The 13,467-nt window shown below is 43.1% G+C and overlaps 1 protein-coding gene across 24 annotated transcripts in view; it reads right to left on the reverse strand.

Annotated features, from left to right (window-relative positions):
- The window catches only part of KHDRBS2 (KH RNA binding domain containing, signal transduction associated 2), a 655,851-nt gene that overhangs the window by 348,095 nt on the left and 294,289 nt on the right, over positions 1–13,467 (reverse strand). For 23 of the 24 annotated variants that reach the window (XR_008313984.1, XR_008313983.1, XR_008313981.1 and 20 more), the window contains one exon: positions 656–802. The exons of the other annotated variant lie outside the window; for it this stretch is intronic. Coding sequence is in view for 1 of the 23 variants with exons in the window: in XM_053286503.1 (XP_053142478.1) it covers positions 656–802 (147 nt within the window). In the remaining 22 variants the exon portion in view is untranslated. The remainder of the gene's footprint in view (positions 1–655; positions 803–13,467) is intronic. 24 annotated transcript variants of the gene reach the window in all.

Below are 13,467 nucleotides of genomic sequence, written 5' to 3' on the forward strand. Positions count from 1 at the left end.
TGTGGGCAAAAATTTGATGTAGCCCTTTTCAAAGCCACTCTGGGTCATTTCTTAGGCAGTCACTAGTCAGGCTGTGCAATTCTACTGCCTTACTGGCTCTGTCAGTTTCTCTTTCTCTTTTCCTGATTGAAAAGGACTACAGTACTCTTTCTCTGTTTTCCTTGCTATCTCAGAGAACATTGAGACAGGTCTTCAGATTCTTGTTCTGGAAGGTTTTTGTGGACAATAACCTGTCTTCGTTATTTGCCTTGCCTTTGTTGTATTGTCCCCAGTGTCATATTCAAATCTGTTCCACTTCTGTTTTCCCCTAGAACCACTCCCTACCATGCCTACTGAGTCAACCCTAACCTGTCTGAAATAACATCGTCTCTGGCTACAGTATATTCTCCTCTGTTTGTGACCTTTGATTTGCTATCGGTCTGGATCCAAGTCACCTCAGGTTCAGGTTACAGACTTTGATCTCTTGAGAGTTCATTAAAGTAATCAAGGATTTTGTAAGAATATGATATTATTCTATACCTATGACAGGGCCAATCAGGAAACACGTCCCCCGTCCCCCTGTCACAAAAGCAATAATAGCTATGTTTTAAAGGACTGCTCTCAATGCAACAAGACTATAGAAATGGATATCTGTAAAGTGCTATAAGCAACTTACTGGAACGAGGAATTTTTTAATTTCTTCCAAAGCATGACTCATCCGTGAATAAGCTTCCCCGGGTGGGGCAAACACTTCAATTAATACATGTAGTTCATCACTCAAGTGTGCATATTTGGCTTCCCCACTCTTCCTTAATTCTTCTTCCTGTGGAAGAGGGTATTTTTAGAAATAGAAATCTATTCACTTTGCATTGATTTAGCATTTACAGAGAACACGACAAAAGGGCATAATCTAGGCAGACGATCAACAAAATGAGGGCTTTTCAGAAATAAAAATCTGGTATAAATTACTTGAAGATCTGAAAATCATTTTTGAGTGTTTGAGTGATGTAAACCAGCATAATTATCATCTGCAACAGATTTTAATCAGCAAAGAAGAAAAATGCTAAATACTTCACAGGCATCATGTGTTGAAATTTCATTATAATGCAGCAAGTTCCATTTAAATAGGAAAATCTGTTCAGGTTAGCTATTCAGGAGCTGTTGAAACTATTAGAATATTACCCTACTCCAGAAAGTCAGGTGCATGTGAGGGAAAAAAGGCTCTCAATGAATAGAGGATGTAATCCTACATGCACCACAAAGTATACAGCACATGGGAAGAGAACTTCACATTGAACTCTTGTCAAGTGCACAAAGGATATCACCCTTGATAACATCAGTCATCTGCTGGGAGTGGAGAGTGGGATTCCCCACTTCTCTTGTAAACCAGTGATCAGCACGATTGTACCAATAACCTTATCAGCAGGGAGACCCCTGCATACCGTATCTTACACACAGCCAACTGTTCATGATCTTGACATATATGCCACATTTTCTCAACTGCAAATGACAAATAAAGTACTAAGACCTGACCCTTGTGTTCAACAAGTCACTTGAAAGTTAGTTCTCTGGCATGTCTAATGTTTTATTCATATGCATGCCACCGTGGAGCCCCCATATCCAGAAAAACTTAATCAGGGCTAACTGAAGTTCCATCAACTTCAAAGAGAGTTAAATAAAAGTATTTTTATTCACATCTCGAAAGCATCCCAATGGCAGCTAACAAACAACAAAAACAAACATAATACAATAACATCAAAAAGTTAACACGTTAAAACAGTTTGAACAACAGCTGAAATTAAGAACACTAAGAAAGCAGCAAAAAGCTAAAAATTCAACAAGGGGAAAAGTCAGACAATACTACATTCTCCTGGTTTGCCACTCACAATAAGGATGTATGAGCATCCTAAGCATGCACATCCTTCCCTTCTCCCAGCACATCAGGACACATTTCACTAACCATGAGAGTGGGGATTCAAACCGCTCCTCTAAATATGCAAGATTAGAACCACTAGTTTAAACTAGAATTTCTAGTACATGTAGAACCCTCATGCAACTAGGAGCACAATGTGTGTGGTGGGTTAGAAAGCTGAAATATTGTCCAAAATGGCCCAGTGATTACAAACCTCCTCTAAACTGAAGCCTGCCTATTTCTGTCTAGAACCAACAGAGCAACAATTTTATATATTTATAAAACATTTTAATATATTTATAGTGTAACATTTTGCACAAACTATGAAACATTCTTTATTTTACATGAGATTACACATTTGGTAGAAATGCATATCGAAAGGGTCTAGCTTTGTCATTCAGAAGTTATAGGAAAAGAGCAATAACTGAGCTGAACTGACTGCTAGTACACTGCCATTAAAAAAAAAATCTACAGTACAAGCCTTTAACATATACATAATTAATACTGTAGATTAGAAATGTAGTGGGAGAAGCCTGAGAAGTTACTGTATACTATTGGTTCAAATCCCTGCAGGTGTGTTTCCCAGACTATGGGAAACTCCTATCTTGGGCAGCAGCAATATAGGAAGATGCTGAAAGGCATCATCTCATACTGTGCAGGAGATGGCAATGGTAAACCCCTCCTGTATTCTACCAAGAAAACCACAGGGCTCTGTGGTCGCCAGGAGTCGACACTGACTTGACAGCACAACCATTCAGAGGTCAGAATGTTCTGCACATCACTGGTTCTCTTGTTTGAACATCTAGCATCCCCGTGCCAAGAGGAATATTCTGAAGAGGATCACTGGGTGCCTTTGCTGCTTTCATTAAGGCACCAAGTCAATACTTCAGCCCATGTGTGTAATCCAGGCAGTAATCCAGGCAGCTCGTGTAGTGTGAAGAGGCTTACTGTATCTTTGAGCCCTGACACATATGCCTATGTCAGTACCAAGAAATGCCACTAGTGAAAAGGGAGGTCTACTCTTCACACATTTGTTTAAAATCAGCTTTAGAAACTTTCAGTTGCCATAATTCCCCAGATTAATTTTTAATCATGTGTTCTATTTAAAGGTGTTTCCTTTTCAGTTGACAGATCACTAGCATATATTAAATTTATTTACTTTTAAAAGTTTTATATTCCCAGTGCAACCTACAAAAATTAAAATTAACAGCAAAGCCAACAATAAAAAACAATTGATATACTGTTCCACAAAGCTCCGAGTAGTTTACAATAAAATGCTTTACAATGCCAATTAAAAAACCATATAGGGGGAGAAATTAACACCACTAAAAATGATACTTCATGTCCCATTTCCCTATCACTTCCTCTACAGCTTCTCATATTCCTATAAGAAATATTCTTCATACATGCAAATGTACTCATTTCTGTACTGAATGCTCTTTTTGAAAAATCTCTCCTTGCACAGAAGCCTCAATTACTGAAGAATGAAGAACAGAAAGCTCACTTAATGTTAGCCAAAATACCAGAAAATGCGTATTACCTCTGAAAATAACTTTTCTGGCCTGCAATCTTTGTTTTAAAAATATAAGAGATATATCTAGACTGGAGCTGATTATACTCTGATACTTGGAAGAATGCCTTCATGTTAACACAACATACCTTTAAAGTCACATAGTCTCTTGTACTCTCATTGCAATCGCACAACAAAGATAGCAGAGCAGAGGCTGATATCCAAACTGGTGTTCCACTAGCACAATGAGTAGTTGCACACATTTAAGAAGTTTGCAGTGCTGTGCAAAGTTGTGGTTCTCCATGTACAACTGTTATTGGAAGACCTTCTCTGCGACATTTACAAAGTTGCACTTTAAGGTAGTGCAACCTGCTGTGCAACATCTTCTGCTAGCACAAGAAGTCATCTGGAACAGACATTCCTTTCTGCAATCTTCTTGTGCTACATCCTTGCAATAGGTGCAACAGCATTGCCTAGTGCAACAGTAGACTGAAAAGCAAGTTCCCCATTTAGCAGAACTAGCTAGCGCAACATGTTTGTGCAAGCACAGAGATAGTCTGGATGTTCTACATATACCAGAATAGGGATGTACACAAAGCGTTTCATGCACATCTGGAGGGGTGGAAAGCAGTTGCTTGAACAGGATGGAGGCAGGTCTTACCTGCCCCTCCGTTGCTCTTCCACTGCACCCCAGTGCAGCACTGTCATTATTAAGCAGCCCCATTGTTTGTTCTTAAAAGCCACGCCTGGGCTGCTTCTTGCTTGGGTACAGGAAGTCCCGTTCCCAGCAGCCTGTGGCAGCGTTGGCCCAGAAATGATGTCTGAGCATGTGCAGATACCATATTGAGTGGTCAGCAACACTATGGGGGAGCAACACAGTGGGGGTGCAACAGAGGGGCAGGTAAGAACTGCCTCCCTCCTGTTATAGGAACTGCTCACCCCTGCCGAAATGATTTGATTGGGGCATCTTGAAGCATTTTGGCGCGTTGAAATAGATGCACCGAAACGTTTCATGCACATCCTTATACCAGAAAGGATGTAAACAAAAGAAAGTAACCCTCCTTTAGAAGAACCACTGAAGACCTCCTGATGCCAGTACCCTTTATATTTAAAACCACATTTTTAAAAAATCTTCAGCACCATAAATATTAACATCTGCCACTGCATTTCACAGAAATTAAAGGACTGACAATCAGGCATTTTAAAAAAGAAAAGAAAAACCACAATGGGAATTTCTTCCTTATATAAATGCAATCACAAACTGAAGAGTTCAATTTTCTTCGTAGTATTCATCAAGGAATTCAAATGAATATGTATTCTTTATTCATATTAATCATTTTCCTGGACTTTGGTCAGAGATCCAAGTGAGTTCCCATTTCAATTTATGTCTTTCTGAATTCCTTTGCTAATTTGTAGTAGGCAATCTTTTTCAACTGAAGGCTCACTGTAGCTTATCCAAAGACCTAGACATCCCTAATTATTAGCAGGACAGACTACTTTGTTGCTTTTCCCCTTCCACTGCTCTGAGGATGCCACCTATGTTTTCTGCCATTCAGAGACTTCAGAAGTACTGCAAATATATGCAGTGTAAAAGATCATTAAACCAAAACAATTTACCATCTTCTAGTTGCCCACTCATAATCAGCAATACAGATTACAATACACACTACTCTCCCTATAGGCATGCATTAAGAGATGTTTAAGAGTAACTAATCCACATTAAAATGATCTTGAATATGTTTCTTAAAGGAAAAGGAAGTAGTTTAAGAAGCTCATGATCCAACTCAGAAACTCTACCCAGAGTTCTCCAAGCAATTCCTGTTACAAACATATGCATATGAACATAGGCACACATGCCTTCAGTCTTCACAGTTAACCTGCCCTGAAAGCACAACACTTTATATCAGGCTCACTGGAGGGAATCTACCCTTCCCACAAACCATGAAATTACACAAGGCTTATCCTCCACACACAGACTTAATATATGGCTTGAACTTCCCCCTGCTTTTCTTTATGTGAAGTAATAATGTTCCTTATTTCCTTCTTAGATCATATATATTAAAATATGTTTTATGTTTACATATAGGATCCTTAAAACATATATCACAATAACTTTGATAAAATCATGAACAAGATCAATTAATGCAAATTAGCTAGACCTGATTTCTCTAAAGAGGAACTAAGGCCCCTATTCCAAAGGGTAAAGCTAAAGAGTGCTATCAAGTCAATTTTGACTCCTGGCGCCCACAGAGCCCTGTGGTTTTCTTTGGTAGAATAAAGGAGGGCTTTACCATTGCCTCCTCCCGTGCAGTATGAGATGATGACTTTCAGCAGCTTCCTATATTGCTGCTGCCCGATATAGTACCAGTGGGGATTCAAACCGGCAACCTTTTGCTTGTCAGCCAAGCATTTCGGCTTCACCTTATGGAGGTCACCACACCAGCTTCTCAGAGTAGGCTTTACCCTTTAAAGAGTAGGCTTTGCCTTATGGAGGTCACATCACGCCATCTTCTCCTCACACCTCTATTTCCTATTACCTCCTATTCCCATTTCTCTTTGCTACTGAGCTACCAGGCAGGTCAATATTTGGTGCCCTATTTACTTTGCATAAAATACACCTTGAACTGTGGAGCAATGGCAGAAAATGGGGATAAGACTGCATTGTTTGACAGCTTTTGTTTTTCTCCTGACTGAAGCACTGCCAGTATATCATAATCACCATGACACATGCACCTTAAGAGTAATAATTCATTAAAGTGTCCCTGAAAAAATGACTAAAACATATCTTTACTAGATGGGATTTAAATGAGATTCACTTGATGCAGAAGAAACTTCAAGCAAGCAGTTCACCTCTTCAGTAGCTGCAATTGCACATTCTGTTCATGGATCATTGTAGAGGCAATGTATGAAAAACACAAACAGAAAACCTCCAGAAAGCTGATGTTTATAGTTATATTCTCTAGAATAACAACTATTACTATGTAGAGAGGAAAGTGAGAGAGAAACATTGCCCAGAGTTATGCTTCTGCTTCTCACCTTTTGTGTTAGTTGTTCTGGTAGCCTTCATGGGTGACTGAACTTTCTGAATGCTAATGTTACGTGTGTGTCTGGTGAGCCATGTAAAAGTTGCAGGTCCTTCACTCAAGGAGCTAGGATGGGTGAATGATACAAATGACTCATTCAGGTGTTGCTCATCCTGGTGGCACTCACTCTTACAGCTGCAAAAGAAGGGAGGAAGTCCTGCCCAGGAAATGTCACTCACCTGCTCCTGCTGGGTACTCACAGTTACAGAGCTGTTTGTGTGGGGAAGTGCCTTAACTGTTGATGGGACCCTACCTTGCTGCTGCCATCACTGTGGCCACTCGCTCCCCTCAGGCTGCTGACAGGTCCAGTCCTGGACCCGTCCCTCGCCTGCCTGCATCCCTCCCTATGCCAATGGGCCTGGTAGCCCCGAGCAGGAGTACCAGTGGTGGTGGTTCACCGGGCCCTTCCTCCCTGCCAACACCATGGAAGCTTGCATGGCACAGAGGCTTCACTGCCGGAGAAGCCTGCTGGCCTTTGTAACCCCACCCATGCACACTGCTCTCCTTGCCCCCCACCACAGCCCCCTCACCCCAGGGACCTCCCCATTCTCCAGTACAGTGGCAGCAATAGCACTACTTTCCTTCCCTGTACCTCCTCCTCCTCGGGCCTCCCTCCTCCACTGCCATCCTCCTCTTCCTCCTCCTCCTCATTTCTGGCAGTGGCACTGGCTGCCCCATTGGGCTCCTCAGTTCCCCGGCTGGCCCCGAGCTTTCCTTCCTTGCACCACTTCCACCTTGGGCCTCCCTCCTCCACTGCCCTCCTGCTCGTCCTCCTCCTCAGCTGCCCCATCAGGCTCTTCCAGTTCCCTGGCCACCCCTCAGGAAACACCCATCATCACCAATGCTGCCCTTATTTCTTACTTTCTGCCTTTCCCTCCTCCTCCTCCTCCTCCTCCCTTTCTCTTTCTCTCCCTTCCTCCTCTTTATTTCTTCTTCTGGCTTCTTTCTTTCTTTTTCTCTGTTTACTTCAGAGGCCACCATGTCCCAGAATTCTCACCACTGGAGAAGCCCGCTGATTGAGCCCCCAATGTCACTGCCAATTGGTGGTTAAGCACTGTGTGGGCGGAGCTTGCCATGCACCTTTTGCCATGGACCACCTAAGTGCTCTCTCTCTCTCTCTCTCTCTCTAGATATATATATATATATATATATATATATATATATATATATATATATATATATATATACACACACACAATTCATCATAAATTCCATGGAACAATTACTTAGAATTTTTGCAAATTACTGGATATGAAAACTGAAGAGGTATATTCTATTCAATAATCTTTTGCAGTTTGTTTATTTGTTTGTTTGGTCATTTGTCCCAAGGAGGATCCTATAAGGAGTATGGGGGAGGAGTCAAGAGGAAAGGGGAGGGAAGGAAGAAGGAGAAAATGGGGTGTATGAGGGAAGCAGCTATAAAACATTTTGCAAATACATTTTGAACCATTTAAGCATGTGAGCCTGCAAAGCTTGTGAATGTTCCTGCAACCAAATTGCATTGCATTACTGGGCCTACATTCCTGAACTGCTTTCTACTGTTGCTGCTGCCAATTGTTTCTCTAGCTTCCTGACCAGTGCAACCCCTGAATGTACTTTTTCCACTGGATGCCCACTGCAGCATGGCTCATATCTCACCATCACCTTTTTTCTTGTCCACCCCAGGAGAACCTGCTCTTCCTTGGAAACAATGGAGGTCCTATTTCTACAGTTACCTCCTCACTATACAGACCCCTGATTTTACTCCAGCAAAATAGAAGGATTTATTGCTTCACTGCTTGGGTCTGCCAGGCCAGATAATATATAATCATTTGCCCTTTGCTGACAACTTGAAGGGTATACCAATTCTTTTGAAGCTGCTCTTCAAGCCTTAAGATGATCATTTCAACTCTACTTTGAATGCAACAAGTTCTATTCTAGATCCTAACCACCTGGTGAATCTATCAATCAGTATGTCACAGCAGCGTGTGCCTTAAGGGTAACTTGTGAGTTTGACAATTTTACTGATGAAATGATCAGTGATCAGATTGTCATGAAAACAAACTGCTCCAAAATGTTTGAAAAACTGCTATTGGAGCAGAAACTTACCTTGGATAAAGGTACGTATAGGAATAGACAGGAGGGTGGAAAATGCTCTTCACTGTGACAAATAGCTCTCTTTGGTACCCCAAAACCTTCCTCCTGGGATCCAGGCTGTTCAGTCTAAATCAGGGGTGTACAACTCAAATACCTCAGTGGGCCGGAACCAACCATCAGTTGGTGTGTGGGGGCCAAGATCAAATTTCTTATTTCTTATTTTATTTATTTGATGTATATACCACCCTTCCAAAAATGGCTCAGGTTACAAGTTATGTATTACTTGTACAAATTTCAGCACATTGATAATTGAATTAAAATTGAGAATTCATAAAGAATATTAAAAATTATTATTAAAGCTATATACATGAAGAAAGACAAAGACAGGCAGTGCCTGGATCCTGCCTCTGATAGGAGGCAGGCAGCCGCACTGTTAAAAAAAAGAAGGGGGAGGTCCAAGAGAGAAAAGCTGGTGGGTAGAGAATTGGTGGGGGGGAGGAAAATGTTAAAGGGAGCTGAGAGAAAAGGGGGTGAAAGGTAAGGTTTGAGGAGAATAGGAAGACTAGGAAGAGGAGACGGGAAGAAAAGGTGGGCAAAATGGAGCAGAACCAGAAAGGGATCGAGAAGGAGCTTGTGCTCACAGCACAGCAGCAGGAAGGAAGCAGAGTGTGCACTTTGGGTTGTTTCTCGGTGAAGGAAAAGGCACAGTGATCTACTACTCGGTGAAGGCTCCCCTCTTGGCCTCAAAACAGCTGCTCTCTAATCCAGCCTTGGCACATTTCAGCTGCCTGTGCTCAGCTGGGCTTGACTGCTCTGCTCTGCCTCTGGCATCCTACTGCTTCACATTTATTACTCGAGGTCCCAGACACATGGCAGCAGGACCTCAGCAGAGCCCCCGGAAGGAGCCCCCCCGCACCCGCCCCCAGATGAGTGACAGCTTGCAATATCACTGAAGGAACTGCCTCTTATCTGCCTGCTCAGAGTCCTTCACCAGTGGCTTCTTTTATTTCCTGCACCACATATTCCTGGGCCTGCCACCCGTGTGTCTTGCAGCAGAGCAGCACTGGCCAGCCAAGCTTATTCACAGAAGATGAACTCTGAGCAGCCTCGCAACAAGCAGCTTGCAGGCGCTCCTTTCAAAGCCTGGGGGAGACTCAGCATTGGCCAAAGAAGCCAGCAGGAAAGCAGGTGGAGGAAAGGCAGGATGGTGGGCAAGGGAGTTGGCATGCTCCCTCGCTGAAGGACTGTGCAGGCTCTTGTTCAGAGACTGGATGAACTGCAGTGAAGGAGCATGCCAAGCAGCTCCCTTGCCCACCCACCTGACCCGCCTCTGTGTGCTTTCCTGGTGGCAGCTGAGAAGAAGCAGAGCCCAAGCCAGTCAAGAAAGCACGTGGTGGTGAGGCGGGCGGGCGGGCGGGCAAGGGAGGCTGCTGGCTCCCTTGCTGAAGGATCTCTCTCATGCCACAGAGGCCAGACAGGCTGCAGTGAGGGAAAGCACTGGCTCCCTTGCCCACCTGCCTCGCCTCCACATGCTTTCTTAGCTGGCTTCACCGCTTCTCGGCTGATCAAGAAAGCATGTGGAGATGGAGCAGGTGGGCAAGGGAGCCGGCACTCTTCCTCGCTGTGGTCCGTGTGGGAGAATTGAATTTATTGCTCTGATGCCAGTGGGGTAGGAGGAGAAAAAAAAGGTATTTTTCATGCCAGTTCTGGAGGAGGAGGGAAATGGCTGGATGGGCCAAGTAAAAAGGCCTCACGGGTTAGATCCGGCCCGAGGGCCATATGTTGTGCAGGCTTGGTCATATTGTTGTGCAGGCTTGTGCTACCAGAAAGTGCTATCACAAGATACTAGGAGTCACCAATGCTACCAATGTGGAGACTCTGCCCACAAAGCCATTTCTGCTCACTATCCAGCACAGAAGTTCACTTGCAGCAGGTACAAAAATGGGGGATACTTTCCTGAGGTTTGCAAGTCTGCTGCCCACTCCATTACTGATTCACCATATGATAAGGATGAGGCAGATGAACCACTTCCTGACACCATTTTAAGTGTGACAGAGTCAGAGCCTGCTGCGTCTCCACATTGTCAAGTTAAAGTTATGGCCATAAAGTATGGATGCTGGATGATTCTGGTTCTCTGTGCACTATGATTTCCAATCTACTTTACAAGAAACTCCTTACCAGTGGAGATAAGAAACTCCTTATCTCCACAAGCAGCCTTCATACATATATCCCTGGGCATATGGAGGTTCCCCTGTTGCCATAAATGGATACTTTACTACTGTCCTGGAATATAAAGGATGTAATGCCAAAGGGAAAGTGCATGTGTCATAAAAAAGAGTCTCAATATTGGGCTGGAAACATCAGAAAAATCTACAGAGAGTGATAGACTCAAATAGCATGGAACCCATATTACAGATGATGGAGCATCCATTTGCAGATATGACTGCTGATTTCTCAGATGTTTTTGCTGATACACCTGGCACTGCCATACATATCAAACGTAAAATTCAGATGAAGGTGAATGCAATACCTGTACAACACAATGTACCCATAGCATTGTGCCAACCACTTAGAGAGGAGCTCTTAAGACTACAGCATGCTGACATCATAGAGCCTGTTGATTCATCAGAATGGGTCTCTCCTATTGTCCTTGTGAGGAAATCAAATGGTACACTTCAAATGTGTGTAGATATAAGAGATGTGAGCTCCAATATGGCAATGGATTGTCATTCATTACCCAATATCAATGAAATGCTGCTCACTCTGAAAGAGGCCTCTGTGTTCACAACTTTGGACTTGTCCTCAGCCCATCATCAAATTCCTCTGCTCAAATGTTCTCGCAAATACACAAGGTTCATTACCCCAGAAAGTCTTTTTCCACACAAAATACTGTCCTTTGAATTAGCCTCTGCAGCTTTGGTATTTCAACGAATGATGCATGCAATTTTTGGGACTACAGATAGCATCATTTACTTTCAGGGTGACATTTTAGTGTATAGCAAAACCATTGAGGAGCTTAAACTGACAGAACTCTTAAAAACACTCCAACACAGACTTACTGTCTCTGCAAAGAAATGTCAGTTTTGCACACTCTAGGTGACGTAGTTGGGACACACAATATATCAGAGTAGTGTACATCCCAAAACAGACTTGGTGAAAGTTATTCGGGAAGCACCAGAGCCACACAACAAGGATGCACTTCAATCATTTTTAAGAGTATTACTCTAAATTTATTAGACAATTTGCCTCCAAAGTTGCTCCATTGAGTCTTCTTTTAAAGAAGAATGTAGCATTTAACTAGAATACATCCTGCATGGCTACTTTTCAAATTGGCCATTGCTGAAAGCCCTGCTCTCACTTATTTTGACACAAATAGGCACACTAGTGTAACTACTGATGTGTCTAAATATGGTTTGGGTGTTCTCTTGACACAACAAAAAGGGGATAGGGAAGTTACAGTTGCCTTTGCTTCCAGAGTGCGTACTCCATCAGAGAAGATGTATTCTGTCATTGAAAAAGAAGCTCTAGCATGTTTCTGGGTGGTGAGATACTTCAGGACTTTTTTGTGGGGCAGAAAATTCACTTTACAGTCAGACCATAAACCCCTATCTGGAACATAGGAACATAGAAAGCTGCCATATACTGAGTCAGACAATTAGTCTATCTAGCTCAGTGTTGTCTTCACAGACTGGCAGCAGCTTCTCCAAGGTTGCAGGCAGGAATCTCTCTCAGCCCTATCTTGGAGAAGCCGGGGAGGGAACTTGGAACCTTCTGCTCTTCCCAGAGCAGCTCAATCCCCTGAGGGGAATATCTTACAGTGCTCACACTTCTAGTCTCCCTTTCATATGCAACCAGGGCAGACCCTGCTTAGCTAAGGGGACAAGTCATGCTTGCTACCACAAGACCTGCTCTCCTCCACATCTGCTTTATTTACTACTTGGGGATCAAATTGCGCAACCCCAATAAGAGTCAAAGAGATAACAAGACTTAAGAATTTTGATTTCCAAGTGGAATATCTGCCAGGTCTTTGGAGTACAATTGCAGATTGTTTATCTCAACTTCCACTTTCAGACCAAGAGGAGATCCCAGAAGACAAGGATGAAGGAGTCATTGTACAAATAGCTTCATTCACGCATGGAGATACTGATTGATTGATTGATTGAATATACTGCCCAATCCACAAATTCAGGGTGGTGTACAAGGCAAGAACAGCATCCTAGTTTGTTTTTTAAATCACGTTTTCTGAATGGAAATTGGCCCTCAGTGCTGATCAAGTGCTTACTCAACTTAAGCCTTACATAACTAATGGATGGTCACGCAAACACAAGGTACCTGGTCAGCTTCAACCATACATGCTCGTAGCGAGTGAGCTGCCTCTTCTCAATGAGCTGGTGCTGAAGACTGATCTTTTGGTGGTGCCAACGTCCTTACAAGCAGAAGTGATCAAAATTGTCCATGAAGGTCACCTGGGCATGAGCTTGACTAAAAGGTGAATCAGACCAAGTTTTTTGTGGCCAGGTATGAACACACACATTGAAAATATAATCACACACTGTATGGCTTGTGTTGTATGTGACAAATCACAGTCGAATTTTAACAGCCCCTTGACTCCAGTAGAGTATCCCAGTTGTTCCTGGGGAAAACATGCTCTGGATAAAATGGGTCCTCTTGATAACCAACCTGCAAAACAAAGAAGGAAACTGTGCAGTGGAAACTGGGCTAAGGGAGCCCAGCCTGGTTTCCACTGTGGGTGAGAACCGCCGGGAGCTGCACAGCTCCTGGCGGTGATGTGGCAGCAAACCCTCTTGGGTAGCCTGCTGCTTAACCCAGGTTTTGGGCACAAGAATGCCCGAAAAGTGGGTTAGAAGATGATGTGTTGTTGTGGTGCAACTCTATACCGCACCGAT

Source organism: Hemicordylus capensis, chromosome 1, assembly GCF_027244095.1.
Source record: "Hemicordylus capensis ecotype Gifberg chromosome 1, rHemCap1.1.pri, whole genome shotgun sequence".
Lineage (NCBI taxonomy): Eukaryota > Metazoa > Chordata > Lepidosauria > Squamata > Cordylidae > Hemicordylus > Hemicordylus capensis.